Source organism: Jaculus jaculus, chromosome 16 (assembly GCF_020740685.1).
Source record: "Jaculus jaculus isolate mJacJac1 chromosome 16, mJacJac1.mat.Y.cur, whole genome shotgun sequence".
NCBI lineage: Eukaryota > Metazoa > Chordata > Mammalia > Rodentia > Dipodidae > Jaculus > Jaculus jaculus.
In genome coordinates, this window is record NC_059117.1 from 10,113,054 (window position 1) to 10,133,799 (window position 20,746).

Consider the following 20,746-nt stretch of genomic DNA (forward strand, 5'->3'; position numbering starts at 1 on the left):
AATGATCATCTGGCTTTTAAAGTTTGTGTTGAGTAATCTGCTGTAATCCTGATAGTCTTGCCTTTGTAGGTAACATGATTTTCTCTCTGACTGCTTTCAATATTTTTTTATTTCTTTTGTATGTGTGGTAGTTTGATTATAATATGGCAAGGAAAGGTTCTTTCCTGGTTTTGTCTGGCTGGTGTTCTAAAGGATTCCTGTATTGGCATTGTCACCTCTTTTACAACTTAGGGGAAGTTTTCTTCTATGATTTTGTTGAAGATGCCAACTATGCCTTTGGAGTGAAATTCTTCTCCTTCTACTATGCCCTGAATTCTTATGTTTGATCTTTTCATAGTGTCCCAAATATCTTGAAATTCCCACTCGTACTTTTCTATAAGTTTGTCTTCTCTTTGTTGGATTGTATTAAATCTGCCACCTGGTGTTCTAGCTTAGGTATTGTGTCCTTCCCTTTATCCATTCTACTGGTGTGATTTTCTACAGAGTTTTTTTATTTCATTAACTGTGTTCTTTATTGCTAGTAGTTCTGACTGGTTTATCTTTATTATTTCTATTTCCTTATTTATATCTAGTATTGACCTCTTTATTTCATTAAATCGGAGTCCTGTATCTTCTTTGCTGCCTTTGATTTCTTCTTTGAGTTCTTTGAACATATTTATAATCATTCTTTTGAAATCTTTCTCAGGTATTTCCTCTAACTTGTTCTACTGGAGGTCATTTCTAATGCATTAATGCTTTTTGGTGGATTTATGTTGTTTTGATTTTTGTTGTTTCTTGTGTTATAATGTATATATTTTTGTGACTTGGATTATTTAATGATTGGATTTTCCATGTAGCTTGGTATTATGAGATGTATCAATCAATCTGATATTATATATCTTCAGGATAGGAGCTTAAGGCACTAGGTGTGGCTCTGAAGACTCTCAGAGTATCTACAAAAGTGACTCTAGGGCTTGGGTGTGCCTGCTATGAGAGTATTCACGTAGGCTAAGTGGAACAAAATCCAGGCAGATTCTAAAATTAACTAAACAATGTACACTTACAATGAAAAACAGCCCTGGTATTTATCCAATAATAGGTATTTTGACAACCAGATCCTCTTTCTGTCCCTTAGGCTGTGTGGTGCCTTACCCACTCCCTTAATCCTGACAACAAGGTGGTTAAGATTTATGGTCTGTAGAGGGTTCCAAGTTAACTTGTGACCAGGTGAGACCCTTCTCTGATATATAACAGAAGAGTAAACAAAGCCACTATAATTCAAGAAGCAACAAATAACAAGCCCAAAATACAGCTTATTTAAGAAAGTCAAATTTGACCATCCATCCGATTTAACATATAATTTATCCTGATATGGAAGATGCAATTAGCACTTCTAGTTCAGGCATATATAACCAGGTTTATTAAGTGGATACTGACCTGGGGTACTCCCAGTTACCTTCTGGGTTGATTTTGGTTTCAGCTGTGCTCTTGTTTGGGTCCCTCTTTGATGCTCTGTCAGTTCAAGTAGGCATGGCTGGGTCCCTGGATTGCTGCTCTGTTCCAGAGGGCTGGCTGTGGGGAATGGGAGGGAGTCAATGCTGCTCTAGTTTGCCCGTTGTTCCATGTGTTCTTCTTCCTTGTGATCTGCTCCTCCATTGTTCACTGCCGTTCTCCCCTCACATTTCTTGAGTTTGTGGAGATCTCTGGTGTGAGTGAAAAATCCTCTCACTCGGCTTTTCCTGTGGCTCAAGCCGAGCCTGGTGGCTGGCTGACGCATGCACCTCCTGCTGGAGCAGCTTCTGCTGGCCTGTGCGGGTTCTGGGTGCTCTGGATCTCTCCTCCTTCTCTGGTGCTGTTTCAATTTCCTATACACCACACATTTTAGTAAAAGTGTGTATTTTTCTGGGTTTTTTTTTTTTTTGGTTTTTTTTTGGCTTTTCCCCCCTAGGCTTCTTTGGTGTGGTACCTATGCAGCCATCTTCACCAGAAGTCCCTCCTTTACATTTTTATTGTACTGATGGTTCATTTCATTTTTGGTGTGTATGATGTGTATAATACAGTTTTATAAATCTGTCTCTGTGCTTATTGAGAAGATTTTTATGTTTGCTACACCCTGCTAGTTGAGGTTCATATATAGATTCTGATTATTCTTTATGTCACAAGATCCCATGTGTCCTTCAGAGTAGCCTTCATGCCCACCACACCTGAAGCAGAGCTTCCCATACCCTCACTGGCAGAAATGTGGCCCATGTTTTCATTTTTCCCAAATTGAAGGTTAAGTTGCCTTCTAATTATAAATCTCTCATGGGCCATCTTTGTTGCAGGAAGTTTTTCCTTAAAATTAAATGTGTTAACTTAGGTTGTGTTGTTTGGGCTTAACAGAAACATGTTCAACTCTGTATATATAATGAGCTAATTTTTTACCTTAGTTTATTAATATTTTATTTTTGCCCAATAAGTAAAGGTACTATTTCTATTATATATATGTTTTTTTCCTCTAGATCCACTATTCTTTGCTTGTATGTTTATCTTTGTAGTTTATTTAAAGTAAACTTGTAGTGCATTTCAATAATTTTTACTGTTTCTTTATATTTTAAAAATATTTATTTGTTTATTATCTATTTGCGAGAGGTTAAAAAGGTGAGAGAAAGAGGCAGATAGAGAGAATGGCCACACCAGGGCCTCTAGCCACTGCAAACAAACTCCAGATGCATGCACCACCTTGTGCATCCAACTTTAGATACTGGGGAATCGAACCTGGGTCCTTTGGCTTTGTAGGCAAGTGCCTTAACTACTAAGCAATCTATCCATCCCTGTTTCCTAATACTTTTAACTTGATGTGTTTTACCTATGTATAAAGCTAGAGTCTAAATACATTTTAAAATAAGTAGTCAGGAGATTCTTGAAATATATTTGAGATGTTGCTTGAAACTGTTGATCATATGACAAATGTGATGATAGGCAGAAAGAATGTCACAGACACAGGTTGGGTCATGATATGCAGAGACATTTATCTTACCCATAACTGTGGGATAACTCCACAATGCATGACCCATATACCTCAACAAGGAGGGGCTAAGGGGAGGAGGTAGATCATGAATGAGCCAAACTGACTGTAATTACTGAATACAAAACTATTTAATAAAAAAAAAAAGAAATTGTAACTTCATAGTCCAATTATTGTAATAGTGTGGTCTAATTTTATATCTTTTCCAGAATTATCAAATATTTCACACAATGGACATTTAATTAGGGGATAAATCTCTATTTAATATGTAAATGTGCATTCTTTCTATGGCATGGTTAGTGTTAATCATTTTTATGTCCAGGAAAATTATTTTTTTGTCTGTTAATGTGTTGGGGAATTTTCCTAACCTCTATTTTGCTTGCTAGGATTGAAATATGTATAGGAATTAGTGGGGGGTGTTAAAAGGAGGGCACAATAATAGCATAGGTTCTTGTCAAGACATCCCAAATAGAAGGGACAAATTTGTGATGATTTCTAAAACTGAAAAAGCATTGAGTAGTCCTTGGATTAAATGAGAAAGGCAAGGTGCTGAATACTGCATTAGCCTAGTTGGAGCAGAAGGTATGGAAAGAGGTGTGGTGAAATATGCAAAAGACAGATCATGGAGAAGACAGCAGCCAGAAAGCTATACAAGGAGTGAGAATGTATGGGTTACACCTTTATTTGAAAGGTAGGACAAAAACTTATCCTGAGACAAGTATAACATAAATAAGGAAGAAAGACCAGGAATTAGTGAAAGGTGTTAAATGGAATTAAAAATTGTTGGAAAAATTAGTAGATCAATTTTTGGTATTTTCATGAGAAAAGAATCAAAATAAAAATCTATTAATAAAGATGACAAAATAAAAACAATTTAGTCTGAATCATTTTATATTTATAATGTTGAAAAACTACTATAATATAAATTTCTAAAATAGACTTAACTAAATTATTTAGCAGACTAAAAAATAATTAAATTTAACTTATTGGTAGTCTAAAATGTATTCTCTATTGTCCCTTTGGCCAAAAATGAGCTTGAAAAAAATTATAGATTCTTGAAGAAACAGTTTGTTGAAGGGACTATACCACATCTTTTTGAAGTGCCATTTTAATTTTAGATATTTACCTAAGTATTAATAAATATTAAATAATAATGAATAGTAAACATATAATTATAATACTCAAAATGGAAAAGAAAAATAGTAGTATAAGAAATTGTACATCATTATACTTATGAACATATTTGCAAGTATCCTAGTTAAGAAAATATTTGCAAATTGAATCTAAGGTTATTCTAATGATTTAGTAACAAAAAAGATGACCAGTTAGATTTATTATAGGAAAACAATCTAGTAGTAGCAAATATTCAACTAAAGTATTCAAGAATAAAAAAGTAAATGATCAACTTCATATAGATAGATAAAAATTGTTAAAATTCAATACTAGTAAGAACAAATAACAAGAATAGTGATGAATTTTCACAACCTGTGGAAGGTTACACATGTCTTGGTTACCGTGCTTCATGCTTTAATGGTTCAAACATTTAGATTGTATTATGTTAAGGAGAATTTTGCTTCTTAGAAACAATTATATTTTACAAAAGTGACTGTTGCTCTCACAATTTACAATTCACAACCCCATGGTGAATATGAGCAGTCCCAGTGAGGAGAACCCTCAGTGGAATTGGAAATGTTGGTACAGACACAAGATGTGTCCATACAAAGTTTCTAGTTAATAAAAAAGAAAAGTGACTGGTGAATCAGTGAGGAGTTGGTGTGTGATTGTGAGGTCTTTGGAACTTTTATCAAAACTGAATTGTGAGTACACTTGTAATGACAGAAGTTTTACTCTGTTCCTTGTGTAGGTCTTAAAGAATCCTAGTTTTATCACAATCCTTCATGTTTTAGAGAAGATTGACAAGGTTCTCTTAATATTTAAAATCAACCATGGTGTGTATTGGTTGTCTTTTAAATTACATTTTACTTATGCAACACCATTCTAAATAATACATTATTCCTCTAATCTCAAAAACTTATGTATGTGTTGTTTTCATATTTGTATAAAGCAGGTAAATTTAAATACAGAATTATTTTAATTCTAAAGTTGCCATTATAGTCTAAGAACAAAATAAGTCTAAGAATAAGAATAAAAAGCACCAACACACTGTGATCATGTTCAGGACACATACCTTCATGCATTAATATAAAATATATTGTATATGTTTTAATGATAGTTAAAGAAAGAGCATAACATTAATGTAACATTTAAATTGTGTATTTTTAGTGAGCGTCTATGTCATGCTCCACCAAAGAAGTCCGCATGTGCTGTGTGTTACTCAGCATCTGCGGAACACTGAGCTGGTAGATCCATCGTTCCAATGGCATGGGCCAAAAGGAAAAATTATATCAGGTAAGATTTAGGTTCAGTTATCAAATGTGAACAGATATAATTAAATATACTTAAAACTAAAATAATATTTGCATCTCGTACATTTATCTACTTGCTTATCTTTTGCTTATAATCCATTTCTCAAGTTAGATACACCAATATAGATAGTATTACCATTTCCCAATTATCTTTATTCAATGTTAGAGTCATACTAGAAAAATCGAACTGTTTGGAAATTTCTAGAAGCATCTCTATTCGACATATTGTTTTATTTTTTATGTCTTTGGCTTTTCAAGGTATGGTCTTGCTCTAGTCTCTGACCTGCAATTCACTATGTAGTCTCAGGCTGGCCTCAAACTCACAATGATCCTCCTACCTATGCCTCTTGAGTGCTGGGATTAAAGGCATGAACTAACTACCATGTCTGGCTAACACAGTTATTTTTATGGGAAAATTTGTTTGTATTATTGACTTATTTTCTTGTACCTACATACCTATATTATTTTGAAATGTTTATTTATTTCACCTTTGTTCTCATTTTTAAAATTTTATTTACTTACACAGGTGTGTGTGAGGGGATGTTGGTATTCCATAGTCTCTTGCCACTGCAAATAGATTCCACACACATCTGCCACTTTGCATCCAAGTTTAATGAATGCTAGGGTATTGATCCTGTGATGTCAGGCTAGCACCTTTAACCACTGAGCAATCCTAATTTTGCCAAATCCCAATTTTATAGTATATGTTAAAAATTATAAATTAACTGGCTTTGTTTTTATTTCTTCTAGTAATATAGACTAGTGAGTTTTCCTATTGAACATCTATTCAAGGGAAGACCTATTCATTTTTGGTATACTTAGAGGAAGTGTTTTATTAAAATTTTTTCTTTTATTTTTTTGAGAATCCTTATTTGTATTTGAGATAGTTGTTTGCAGATTAGAATGTGCAGGCTTGAATAAAGTAAAGTATGTTTATACAAAGATATACTAAAGAAAATATTATAGAAAATAATTGTTTCATAGTGTTTTAATTTATATTTCATATACTTGAGTAATTTCCATAATGTTTCTGTTGCTTCTAAATACTGCAAATGTTAGAGTTAACATGTATTTTAGATGAAGTGTTAAAGAGTTAGCATATGTTTTAGATTCTGGTTCTTTTGATGTGAATTGTCTAGTTTTCATTTAGTTACTGACTGATAAAAACCATTGTGGTAGGTTTTCAGGGAGATAAAAAGAATAGACATAGCCTCTGCCTCACTACATTTGATACAGGAACAATTGTGCCATGTGTTCATCAAGTATAGAAGTCAATAAAAGACATCCAAGAGACTTGGAGATCTATCTGTCTTATCTATCTGTCATCTATCTATCTATTTATCTGTCTATCTATCTACCTACCTACCTACCTATCATCTATTTATTTAACTATCATGAAGTAATCTAGGTGTTAAGTCACTTAATACTGTAAATGTAATAAAATTGCATTTCTGTTGTTTTTTATTCCATCACATAATATATTGCAAACATGTTTTAAGTAAGTTTTAATCTTCTATTAGAGATTTATAATTTGAAAAACACTGAAACATTTAAGTATTGAGTTTTCCTATTGTATTTGTTGCACTTTTGATTTCAATTTTTTTTTAAATTTTTGTACTCAGTGAATACAGTCAAGTTGGTATCATGGTTAGCCTCTTCCCTGTCCTCCCCCCCTCCACAGGGACTCTCCTTCTTAGGGTATATGGGTTGTGTATTGTGGGGTTAGCCTTCAGTTTGGGGTAGAATGAAATGTCTCTGTGTGTCATGACCCAGTGTGTGGCTCTGACATTCTTTCTGCCCCCTCTTCCACAAATTTCCCTGAGCCATGTTGGGTTCATTTTACGTCTGCTTCAGTGTTGTGATCTTGGGAGCTTCTGTGTCTCTGGATATCTGATTTGGTATGGGTTGTTTGTTTTCTGTGTCTATCTCCTTCATCATTGTTCTGGTTCCTGGTTTGCCAAGAAAACAGCATTCTTGCATGTTTCCCCAATTATTATTCTTAGTTTCAGCTAGGGCCCTTTTGAGGTATGATGGAGGGGGCACGGTTCTCTCCTTAGGATCTGCATCTGTCTGAAAAAGAGAAGCAGATTCTGTGACGGAGACTAAAGTTAGCAGCAAATAAATGTGATAACCATTATTTTTTAGAGAGAGTTTAATAGATGTAGGCCCACTTGTAGGACACCATTGGTGGGAGCTTGAGAGTGGATAGCGGGCTCATTTTTGGATATGGTTCTGACTTGTTTCCCAGCTCCAGCTATGAGTTCTGTTTCGTTAGGCAGGTCAGTTAGCCAAGTCAAGAGCAGCTGGTTTCCCACCATGGCTGTGCGCCACTGTTGCATTTGTGTCAGCATCATGTCAGTGAGGGCATGCCATGTTTTACAGTTCATGCGGACAATTGTAGAATATAATTTAATTAATTCTTCAAATAGGAGCAGTGTTTTATTTTATTCACTTTCATAACAAAAAGTTAGTTACACAAATGTGATTATTTCCAGGTAAGAATAAAATGATATTAATGAAATATTTTTTCATATATAGAAACTATTTCTAGGACATTCCAGTAATGTGAATTCATTATACTTTGGTTTTCATGCAATACACTTTCATATACTTCATTGTCTACCAGCTTTAAAGCTTATGGATCACACTATCTACTGCAGAAAGAGTTGCAAAAGTTCTAATGTTCTTCAAGTTTGTAAAATAAAGAGTTGCTTTGGCTCCTACCTTAAACTACTGTGGACTTTAAGTATCTGAGCCAGATAATTCTGAAATCATTTATATTTTCATTTGGAAAAACATTCACATTGTAAGATGTATTAGAAAGTGTAGAGGATAAATCTTAGATTTGGTCAGTCTATATGTTGTTTATCATTTTTTACTTATGAAAATAATACACTTATTACTCTTTAGATGTTAAGAATTTGGCCAATCATGCCGCTCCAGTTCCTCCTCCAGTCTTCATTCTGGCTGGTGCTTTTTAATTGTCTGTGAGCATGAAGCACTTTCTTATTCTTTCCTTCACAATCTGCAAATCTAACTACACACTAAAGCTTTGTTCCTGTAAGAGGTTTTGGGGAAATGGGTGAGGGCTGAGTTTCTGTATGGCTTCTGGACCTTTTGTCTTTGGAAACGTTGCCCAGGATCCTAGGATGGATTTTGTTGCAGTCACCTTTGTGTTGCTGACAAAGAGAACCAGACCAAAAGTAGCTTGTGGGAGGAAAAGGTTTAATTTGGCTTACAGACTCAAGGGGAAGTTTCATGATGGAGGGTGAAATGTGGCATGATCAGAGACTAGGCATCACTTCCTGTCCAACATCAGGTGGACAACTATAGCAGGAGAGTGTTACAAACACTGGCAACAGAGAGCTAGCAGTAACACCCATACGCACCCCCCCCCCTTGCAACAACACACCTCCAACAAGGTTCCAGTTCCCAATTTTCCATCAGCTGGGCAACAAGCCTGTAAGACACTTAAGTTTATGGGGGATGCCTAAACCCATCTAACACAGATCCTTATTGTCAGTGCCTTGAGGTGCTTGTGAATGACTCACCTGTAAAAGATGGCCCAGCTCCTCCCCAGTAGTGCTTTGGTTACTCATTCACATGCTTGAAAGGAGTCTTTTCCCTGTCCCATAATATGGCAGCTCATGCTAATGTTCAGGGGCTGGTTCTACCCACTGGTCCTGTCCCAGAAGCCTTCTCTAGAGTCTTCCTTAGTGCATGGTTGATTGATTTTCTTATATCCACCTTATAAATCCCAACTAAAACCAGAAGCGATAACTTGTTTTGTAAAAAAAAAAAAAAAGGACTAATTATACTGCCTTTAACTTTTGTCATATAATGTTAGAAGTTTAAGGCATGGGCTTCTAGAATAATCCAAATCTGAATTTTCAGTAAACCAAGTTAAGAAGAAAGAAGTACCAACTTTATTCACTGAATATCTATTGTTGCTTGAGTTCTTATTTTATCTTATGTTACAAATGCTAAATACTTAATCTTTGGCTGTTTGACTTGGTCACTTAAGGATTTATGAATGATCACTGCTAAGTGGTATAGAATGAATTCTTACATTGAATATGAAATTCTCTAGATAAATTTTCAAAATCTTTGTTTGAATCTTTTAAAGCATATTGTTGATTCTCAGTTTTGTGGTTCTCATATCTAATATTGCAGTAGGCATTTAAATTCACATATTCATATTTATTGATGCTTCTTGCGTAGCAATATTTCTATTCAAATTTTGCCAAGGAATACATAGCCTTGTTGATGTCATAATATTTTCAGATTTCTTTTAAACTTTTTATTTTATCAATATGAGGTATTTGTCTCTGCTGAAAAACCCACTTACAAACTATTAATCTATTCCAAAAAACAATGCACCTGTTCAGATAAATGTATAAACTTATATCCTAAGATATTCATGAAGCAGTAGCATTACAACAGAAATCTGTTCTAAATTTATATCACATTTTACAGCTTCACCCAGGAATATAAGTAGCAGATCTCAAGGCATAATTCTTTGTGTAAATCCCTTGAGGGTGGGTATTTCCATCCATTCATTTCTTCTTCAGTATGTGAAACAGGGCATTGTATGTGCTAGAAACTCAAGTAATATCTTTAAATAAAAATTTCAGTACTAAGAATACACATATCTTTTGTCTAGGTTTGATGAATTATTACAGCTTAAAATTTATAATCATTAAATAACATATATATAAATAACAGCATAAGATAAACTGTCATTTTCTGACATAAGACTTCTATTTCTAATGAACAGAACATGAGTTTATTAAGAAAATTTTAATGTCTAAAGACTTTCTGATAGAAAACTGTAGCTTTAAACTTTCAAAATAACTACTTGTCTCCTTAAAGGTAAATCATATTTTTCTATACTGAACAACCCTGTGAGATAGGCTACCACATATTGTGATTCTTCATTGTACAAATGAAGGAACTGGACTTTAGAAAGACTAAGTGAAATCCGATGTGCTGGCACACGCCTTTAAACCCAGCACTCGGGAGATAGAGGTAGGAATATCACTGTGACTTTGAGGCCAGCCTGAGACTGCATAGTGAATTCCAGGTGAACCTAGGCTAGAGCAAGACTATGCTGAAAAACCAAAAGGAAAAAAAAATAGACTAAGTGATTTCTTATGGTTACACAGTTTGTGAGCTGGGATATACATCTTAATGACTCAAAGGTATCTTTACTTTCCTTTTTATCCTTATAGTTTTCTTCCAAAGGGATACCTAATAAGACAACTTGAAAAAAAAGAGAGCTCCCAACATTGCAACTTTTGTGATTTTTTTTCTTGAGTTAGTGTGATTACGTAATTTCCTTCTTTTTCTTCTATAACCCTCAAACTGTTGTTTTATATATCATTCATTCTGTGCAGTAACAAGAATCTGTATCTGTTAGTGGTCATATTGTAATTGCCTTTCCTCTATTTACATTGTTTTATCTATTCTACATGCAGATTTTAAGATTATTGATGCCATGACTCATACTTAAAATATATCAATATTTTGGGGTATTGAAATATATATATATATATATATATATATATATATATATATATATATATATGCACATTATATATATAATGTAAAACATTTGCTTGGTAAAAAATATATGTCTTAGGTATATGTTTATATATACATTGCAAATATGTATGTTTATATTTGTGTGTGTGTATATGTGTGTGTGTGTGTGTATACATATACATGCCATAATTCTGATACCATCTCTTACAATGCAGGGAGAGTACTAGAAGCATATATGTCATTCTTGGTTTGTTTCCCTCTAAGGCAGCCATATAATTAATGAATTCTGCATAATGAATCTGACTTAGGATGCTCATCCTGGCATCCAGTGATAGTAGGCATCATATAACAATGGTTGACTGTGTATCTGATGCCTTATTGTTAACTTTGATGGTTTCAGTCTGCTTTAAATACTTTGATGTCTTTTCTATTGTAATTTATACAACTGTATATCATGCCTTTATTAGAAAACAGCACTGCACAAGTGACATCCACAGGAAGCCTCATATTTCAGAACTTTCAGGAGAGTATGAGTGGAATTTATACATGTTTCCTCCAGTATAGACCTACTGTGGAAGAAATTGTTAAAAATCTTCAACTAAAATATCTTATTTATGGTAAGGAGGATTTGTATTTTAATATTTCTTAATGTTTTAATATTAAAATATTTTAACAGGTTTGTTTTAAAAGTGACTAATTTAATATTTATTTAATTAATATTATAAATATTAGTTTAATATTTATATTTGTTGTTTAAATATTAAGTTAATATTACAAATATTAATTTAATATTTAAACATTTCCTTTAAAAGAATTGTGCCAAAATATTTAATTAAAAATTACTACTTTTATTTTATATTGTTTAGTTTAACAATGAAGCCACAAACTGGTTTACAAGGCATAATATTTTATCTTCAGTGGGTACTAGCATGTCTCCAGAACAGTCTACATCCATGAGTGGAATCAGGGATGACCACATCATGTTTGTGAATGACAATGATTGTGATGATGATATGTAGATTATACTGTTTTACATTCAAAATGTAATAGTTTATAGCACACTTCTCCATCTTCTTAGTCAGCACTGGAACATAGCATTGAAAATCCTTTTCTAGCACTTGACTTGAGAGTGCTGATGCACTAGGGAGTGGAAAGAATAGTTTGAATAGAATTTTGTTACAAATTTAATCTCACAGGGTGTGAGGAGGTGGGTCAGAATTTATCTTCAGAACCTGTGCATATATACCCTACATAGTTAAAGGGACTTTACTATTGTTGTTATATCATAAATGTATTGTGATGGAGAGATATTACTGTATTAATATTCTCTTTTCTGTGAGATGATAACTTAAAAGAAGAAAAAAATTATTTTGTCTGACAGTTTAAGAAGGGTTTTAGTGTGTCATGGGAAGATTGTATGGTGCTGGAAGTATAAAATGGCTGGTCATATTGTGTCCACATGCAGGCAGCAGTGAGATGATTTCCCCTCCTTTTCTTTACTCTGGAACCCAGTCCATGGGATAGTGCCATCCACATTCAGGAAGGTCTTCTCTCCACAGTTAAGCTTCTCTGAAAACATCCTGACACCCATGCCCAGAGGTGTGTTTCCCAGGTGATTATAAATCCACTCAGGTTGACAGTGAAGACCAAATATCACAATCCTGAATTAACTGGTATCCTAGGTTTGATTTAACTGAATTAACTGGTAGGCCCAATATAATCATAAAGGACTGATTTAACTGAATTAACTTGTGGGCCCAATATAATCATTAAGAACTGATTCTTTTTTAAGACAGAGTCTTACTCTGTAGCCTAGGCTGGCCAGAAACTCATGCAGTTATGCCTCACACAGTTCTGCTACAAGCCTAGCTACAAAGGTTCTTATAAGAGGGAAGTGAAAGAGGCAAAGGTAGCAAGGAGATAGAAAAGGAGAGATGTTGTAACAAAGGAGAAGTCTGAGAGGTTTTCCTTGAAGTCACAGTCAAGAGTGCCATGCAACAAAGGTCAGACAACTTCTGGTAGGAATGGTGAACAGGTGGAAGTTCCTTTAGAGTCTATAAGGGATGTGTCTTAATTTTAGCCTCATAAGAGCTTTTAGATTCTGTTTTCTAGAACTGAAACATAATAAATATATGAAATCACCAAATTTATGATAATGTGATAGTAGCAATGAGAAACCTATATACCATTGTTTTCACAGTAAAGATGACAAACAGATGTCCAATTTTTTTGTGGGGAGGTTCAAGGTAGGGTGTCTCTCTAGCCCAGGCTGGCCTGGAATTCACTATGGAGTCTCAGGGTGGATTTGAACTCACAGTGATCCTCCTACCTCTGCCTCCTGAGTGCTGGGATTAAAGATGTGTGCCACCACGACTGGCTTTATATGTCCAATTATTAATGGATTCTTCATGATTTTTGCTTACTCAAAATAAGTATTCCATATGTATAGAGAGATATTTTATGGGAAAGTACAATAATTTTTATGTTATTTATTTAGACATTTGTCTCAAATACTTATGTTTTATTTTTTATGTTGCAGTTATCTACATATTTTTATTTGATACACCTAGCTTATCACAAATATGCTTTAACAGTTATTGTAATACCATAATTGCATAATTTGAACAGCCTAATATTCACTAAGCACCTGTTATATATCAGAAAATATTGTATTGTTACTTATTAATTTTTTGCTTAGTAATTTTTAAATACCAACAGAACATGTATTTACAACAGTGCATGTATTTATATAGTACAGCTGACAGCTAGGGCTAAAGAAGTGCTTCTGAACTCTGTCTCCTTGAGAGAATCCACTGCATAAGGACTACAGTATGAAGCCATGTTTAACAAAAGTTTACTATAGATCCTATTTGTCTTTAATAGTCTTTGTGGATAAAAGTAGGCAAAATTCTATTATCACCATTGTATATACTTCTATTTCTTTTATGTTTCTCATTTTTATGTGCTTTTAGGTAGCATACAAAATATTACATTTTATTATGACTTTGTATATACTTTGTTTTTCATTTCATTTTATTTATTTTAGGGAAAGAGAGAGAGACAGAGAGACACAAGGAGAAAATTCACACCAGGGCCTCAGTGACTGTAATCGAACTCCAGATGCTTGTGCCACCTAGCTGGGATGTATGGCCTTGCACTTGCCTCACCTTTGTGCATCAGGCTTACATGGGATCTGGATAGTCAAGCATGGGTCCTTAGGCTTCACAGGCAACTGTCTTAACCACTAAACTATTTCTCCAGCCCTATACTTTGTTTTTGTTGATCCTGTTTCTTCATTCGTCTTCCCCCTTAACTTTTACCCTTTCTAATCCCTTTCCATTTTGATGTCTTATATACTTTGTTATTCTATTTTTAATCCACCTCTTTTTCTCTCTCTTGGTTCCCTTTCTAGTTTCATGATATAGACCCACAGCTACACATACACATACATATACAAACATATAAAAGTTAAATTCTAACATCTACATGTAAGTGAGATCATGTGGTGTTTCTCTTTCTGAATCTACATTGTTTAGGTTATTTACTTAATATAACTATTTCTCAATATATCCATTTTCATGAAAATTTCATAATTTCACTTTCTTTATGACTGGATAAAGTTCAATTATCTTTATGTTCTAAATTTTCTTTTTTCATTCATCTCTTGATGAACATCGAGACTGGCTCCTTTTCACTGTGAGTAGAGAAGGAATAGATGTGGACATGCATCTGTCTCTTTGTCAGTACTTAGAATACATTGGTTATATTCCCAAGACTGAGAGAGATAGGTAACATGGTAATTCCCTAAGTGATTTCTATAGTGCCTGCACAAGTTTAAATTTCCAGCAGTAGTGAATACAGTTTCCTTATCCCTGCATGCTCACCAATATTTGTTATTTGTTTATAAACTTTCCTTTTTTTAATGTGATGTGTGTGGAGTTGGGCTGTGGGGTGAATGACTGTGCATGCATGTGTGCATAGGCATGTGGAAGCAACCTTATTTTCTGAGACCCGGTCTCTCATTAACCTGGAGCTTATAAGCTGAGTAAGACCCAAAGATTTTCCTGCTTCCACCTCCCCAACATTGGAATTACAGGCACACATTGCTGGACCAGCTTTTACACAGGTACCAAACTCAGTATTCACGCTGGCATGTCGTTTAACTGAGTGAGCCATGTTGTCATCAGCCCTGTGGTCACTCGTTTACTTGATATTAGCCAACCTGACTGGGATGAGGGGAAATGTCAAAGCAATTTTAATTTGGGTTTCCCTAGGAGCTAAAGATGCTTAAGACTTTAAAAAATTATGTATTAGCGATTTGTGTTTCTTTTTTCTTTTTGAGAATTATCTGTTTAGCTCATTAGCCCATGTATTGATTATTGATTGGCAGTGTTTGTTTTTACAGTTATGTAAATATTATTGTTATTAATCTATGTCCAAAATATAATTGTCAGTGAGTTTCTGTAGGCTGCCTTTACTCACTACTGTCAGTTTTCTTTGCTTGTAAGCTTTTTCATTTCCTTTACTTACAGTTTTAAATCTTGGTACTATAGCCTTGTAAAACTCTAGGTTTTGTTGCTGTGTTCTTTTATTTTATCCTTATGTTTTATGATGAATATATTGGTCATAAATCTTCCTATCTAAATATGATGCTTTTAACTTTTCACCAATGCATTCCTACTCCCATCTTTTCTGTTCTCTTTCCCTCCAGTCTCTACTGGTGTTAACTCTTATCCTTTATGTTAACTGTTGAGTTAAGCAGCTCCTTGCTTCCTGTTTCCTTTGGTGGTAAATATATTTAAGCTATGTATTTAGTTAGCATTTTAACTGTGCTCTGTAATTCTTAATTTATTCATCACTTTTATTTCTAAATATTTAGTCATACTTTAACATCTTTCTAAGCTGTTTGTTTGGTTTCATTGTCTTCTGAGTGTTGGGAACACAGTTACACACCTCTATACTTGGCTAAGAATACTTTTCTCATTTTCTAATCATTTATAGTGGTTTTATGAATATATTTCTATGGTTTTTGTTTTTTGGTATTTTGAGGTAGGGTCTCATTCTAGCCCAGGCTGACCTGGAATTCACTATGTAGTCTCAGGGGGACCTTGAACTCATGGCGATCCTCCTACCTCTGCCTCCCAAGTGCTGTAATTAAAGGTGTGTACACCATGACCAGCTTGCTGTTTTTAAATTAAATATATTTCCTATATTAGTGTTTCTTTGACTCTTTACCTTTTTTTTTCTAACTTAGGACTCTTGAGTTACCTGGAAGTTGGAGTGGGAGAATCTTTGTTTTTTATTCCCATTTTTTAAAATTAATTAATTTATTTGAGAGAGCGAGAGAGGAAGAGAGAGGGAGGGAGGGAGAAGAGAGAGAGAGAGAGAGAGAGAGAGAGAGAGAGAGAGACAGACAGACAGACAGACAGACAGAAAGACAGACAGAGAGAAGGGTGCACCAGGGCCTCCAGCCACTACAAATGAACTCCAGATGTGTGTGCCACATTGTGCATCTGGCTTATGTGGGTCCTGGGGAATCGAACTGAAGTCCTTTGGCTTTGCAGGCAAATGCCTTAATCGCTAAGCCATCTCTCCACCCCTATTCATATTTTTCATTTGTTTATTTATCTGAGTGAGAAAGAGGTGAGAGAGAGAAGGAGGGAGAGAGAAAGTGAATGATTGGACATGTCAGAGCTTCTAGCCACTGCAAACAAATTCCAGATGCATGAGCCACCTTGTGCACCTGACTTTCACATCGGTACTGGGGAATTGAACCTGAGTCCATTCACTTTGCATGCAAGCACCTTGACTGCTAAGCTATCTCTCCCCAGCCCCATTCCTATTTATTTTTTTAAATTTTTATTTATTTATCTACAAGGACAGAGGAGGGTCTTGCCACTGAACTCCAGATGTATGCACCACTTTGTGCATCTGGCTTTATGTGGGTACTAGAGAGTTGAACCCAGGCTGTGAGGCTTTCTTAATGGCTAAGCCATCTCTCCAACCCTCATTCCTGTTTATTAGTGAAACTTATAGAGGTTTCTTAGCAATTAGAAGCTATGTTTTCTCTGCCTTAACTACAGAGTTTTGCAGTAGTTACATAAATTGGCAATGGCAGCATTCATGTTGGTGGGAATGAAGCCTGTCCGTCAGTCTGTGCTGGGAAGAGGTTGGAAGAAGGGCCGTCCTGATTGGCAGGAGCAGCAGCATAGTATATTGCCTTGCACGATGCACAATGACCACTTTTGACTTTTGGTGTTTATTTTCATTTTTATATTTATTGTGTATTTCCAGTGAGATTTTGGAATATAGTTTAAAATCAATTCCGGTTCTTGTACTGCAACTGAGTAGAACTATTTGTGGATTCCTTAGACGTATGTTTTTGACTTATTATTGTTAGTTATAATAATTATAAATCTTAGAAATCTTCCCAGGGTTAATATTTAGATGCAGAACAGTGCGAGTTCTTCTAAGATTGAATATTTACCTTTTGAACTGTCTCATGCTTGAGTTTGATCTGCAAAGTGCACTGGGATCAGACTTTCTATGCTCCTATCTTAGATTTACTAGCATAGACATTGGGTACTTGACATCATCCCTGTATTCTCAGTTTCTTCAAGTGAATATAATGATATTAATCTTAAATAACTTGAGCTTTAAATAAGTAACCATTGTATAATTTATTTATTTATTTGAGTGAGCGCGCGAGAGAATGGGTGCATCAGGGCATCTAGCTATTCCAGATACATTGCGTCACCCTATGCATTTGGCCTACATGGGTACTGGGGAATCAATCCTGGTTCCTTAGGCCTATCAGGCAAGCACCTCAATTGCTAAGCCATCTATCCAGTCCATAAGTAGCTATTTTTAAATCCCTGTGCTAATTGTTTGTCACTTAGTAACTGTTAGATGATGATTTGTTAATGAGATGAATATAACTATACATAATAACATGAATGATGAATTTGAATTTACCTCAAATAATTACTTCTTTGGAATAGTTATGATGCATATTTAGAATAATTATGACATATGTTTGAATTACTTAAAAACTGTATTTTTGTCTCTAATTTTATAGCTTATCGTGAGCCTCGCTTTTACTACCAGTTCACAGCTCGTTATCATGCAGCTCCCTGTAATAGTATATATAATATCTCCTTTGAAAAGAAACTTCTTCAGATTTTAAGTAAATTGGTTCTTGATCTTTCCTGTGAGATCGCCTTGCTTAAGTCTGAGTGCCACCGTATTAAAATGCAAAAAGCTGGTTTGCAGAATGAATTATTCTTCACATTTTCAGGTAAATATTTGAAATTATTTAAAGTAAAACAACTTGGGAACATGAGCAGTTTGAATACAGCAACATTTTATAATGTAAATGTTAAAAATTTAAATGTGCTTCCTGTTCTCTACTTTGACTAACTGCTAATAGCCTCCAATAAAAATCCTATTGATTCGTATATAAATGAAAAGTTTTCTCTCTTAAATAAGGTTTGCTATAGTCATTTACTATAGAATGAAAGTTAGTGTAAAGTTTTATCATATTTAATTATAATGATTCAGTTTGTGAAAGTACCTACTCAGTTTTTTTATTTTTATTTTTACTTTTTAATAACTTAATTTTTTGTTTTATGTTTATTTATTTATTTGAAAGTGACAGACAGAGAAAGAAGCAGAGAGAGAGAGAATGGGTGCGCCAGGGCCTCCAGCCACTGCAAACGAATTCCAGATGCGTGTGCCCCCTTGTGCATGTGGCTAACGTGGGTCCTGGAGAATTAAGCCTCAAACCGGGGTCCTTAGGCTTCACAGGCAAGCGCTTAACCACTAAGCCATCTCTCCAGCCTTTTTAAAAACTTTTTACATTGTTTTTGTTGTATCTTGTCATTAACATTTACCCCCTTTGTAGTTTGAGCTTTTAAATTTAGTTTAAGATTCACTTTGAGCTCATTTATGTGCCATAGTCTGGGTCCAGTTTTACTCTTTCAGGTAGCTGTTGAATTGAAGAGACTATTTCTATGTGTTATAGTCTAAGCACCTTTGCTGAATGTCAATTAGAGAGACTATGTTCTGCACTCTCAATTCCAATCTATTGTCGAGGATGTTTGTTGTTACGAGCACCATACTGTTTTAATTAGTGAGGCTGGGTAGCAAGACTTAGAATTTGAAAGCAAGAATCTCCCATTTGTACTTCCTCTTCAGTGATTTTACTGAAATTTGAGGTTGATTGCAATTCCCTGTGAATTTTACTATCCAATTCTCCATTTGTACAGAAAGTAATGGTCAGGTGCTTCTGGACTTCTTATAAGGATCACATTAAGTTTGTATTACCCTAACAATATTGTTTTCCAATGCATAGCCGTAGAATATATTTTCATTAATCTTGGGTTTATTTTCTTTCTGCAGTGTTTTATAGTTTTCAGAATAGCAAACTTATTGGCAAATTTATTCCTAAATATGTTCTTATTTCTGATACTCTTGTAAATACACTTATTTTGTTGTTTTTCCTTGCCTATTGTTCATTTTCAGTTTATAGCAGTGCATTAAAGTTTTAAATGAATCCTGCATCTTAGTAGAGTTCCTTTATTAGCCCTAACATTATTAGTCTTGCTTTTGTGAAACCTTTAGTTTTTTTTTTTTTTAATGGAAGTGCATATAATTTGTAGATAGACATGGTTTTATTTCTTCCTTTGTGCCTTGGATGCATTTTACATCTTTCAAGTTTTTTTTCTCTAGATTTCTGATATAAAATTTAGAGAAAGTAGTGAAAGTATGTGTGCCTATATGTATTTAGATGATCATGTGATTTTTGTCCTTGAGTCTGTTAGTATGATGTATTGATTTGCACATGATGATCAATCTTTCAATCATTGAATTAAGCCCACTTTGTTATGGTGAATGATCTTTTTGATCTGTAGTTAAATTTAGTTTACAAGTATTTTATGGAGAATTTTTGTATGTATGTTTATCAGGGAGATTGGCATTCCATTTTTCTTTTTGATGTGTACTTGTCTAGTTTTTGAATCAGCATAATAATAATAATAATGTTTCATAAAATGAATTGGATAATTTTCCTCCCCTTTTTGTTTTATGTAATAATTTGAAGAGCCTAGTGCTTGTCTTTCTTTATAATCCTGGTAGTGTTCAGCCCTGAATTTATCCAACTAGAATACTTTTTTTACTGCTTTATCCTCCTTCTTATTGACATGTGTTAAGTTGTTCATATCTTCTAGATCTTCCAGCTTATTATAATTATATTGGTGTCTATTGTAGTGTATACCTTTTAATTGCTAATTTTATCAAGTTAGGTATTTTCTTTCTTTTGGTCAATTTGGCTAAGAGTTTAAAAATCTTGTTTGTCTTTTGAAACAACCAACTCTTGTACCATTGATTACTTTGTTCTTTTAGTTTCATTTCTCGTTAATTTCTTTGTTCATCTTTATTATTTATTTCATATATACTGATTTGGGTTTGACTCTTTCTTGTTTATTTTTCCAAGACCTTGAACTACATTACTAAGTTATTTATTTGCACTCTCTGGCTTCTAAATGTAGGAAATTACACGTTAAACTTTACTGTTAGGAGCACTTTAATTGTATCCTACAAGATCTGACATGCTGTATTTTCATTTAGATTTATTTGAAATTTTTAAAAAGTCCTCCTGACTTGTTCATTGAGTGTTCATTATTCAGTAGTCTTGCTCCATCTGTATAAGTTTTCTATGTTCTGTAGTTTCTCTTGCTGTTTATTTCTCATTTTATTCTATTATTTCAGAAAGGATATTTTTAAAATATAA

General features: G+C 34.2%; 1 protein-coding gene across 2 annotated transcripts in view; it reads left to right on the top strand.

The window, feature by feature from the left end:
• LOC101611450 (zona pellucida binding protein) overlaps positions 1-20,746 on the top strand; it is a 64,960-nt gene that overhangs the window by 13,532 nt on the left and 30,682 nt on the right. For both annotated transcript variants that reach the window (XM_004652711.2, XM_045135445.1), the window contains exons 3-5: positions 5,270-5,395; positions 11,424-11,573; positions 18,035-18,253. In XM_004652711.2, coding sequence (XP_004652768.2) covers positions 5,270-5,395; positions 11,424-11,573; positions 18,035-18,253 — 495 coding nt within the window. The remainder of the gene's footprint in view (positions 1-5,269; positions 5,396-11,423; positions 11,574-18,034; positions 18,254-20,746) is intronic.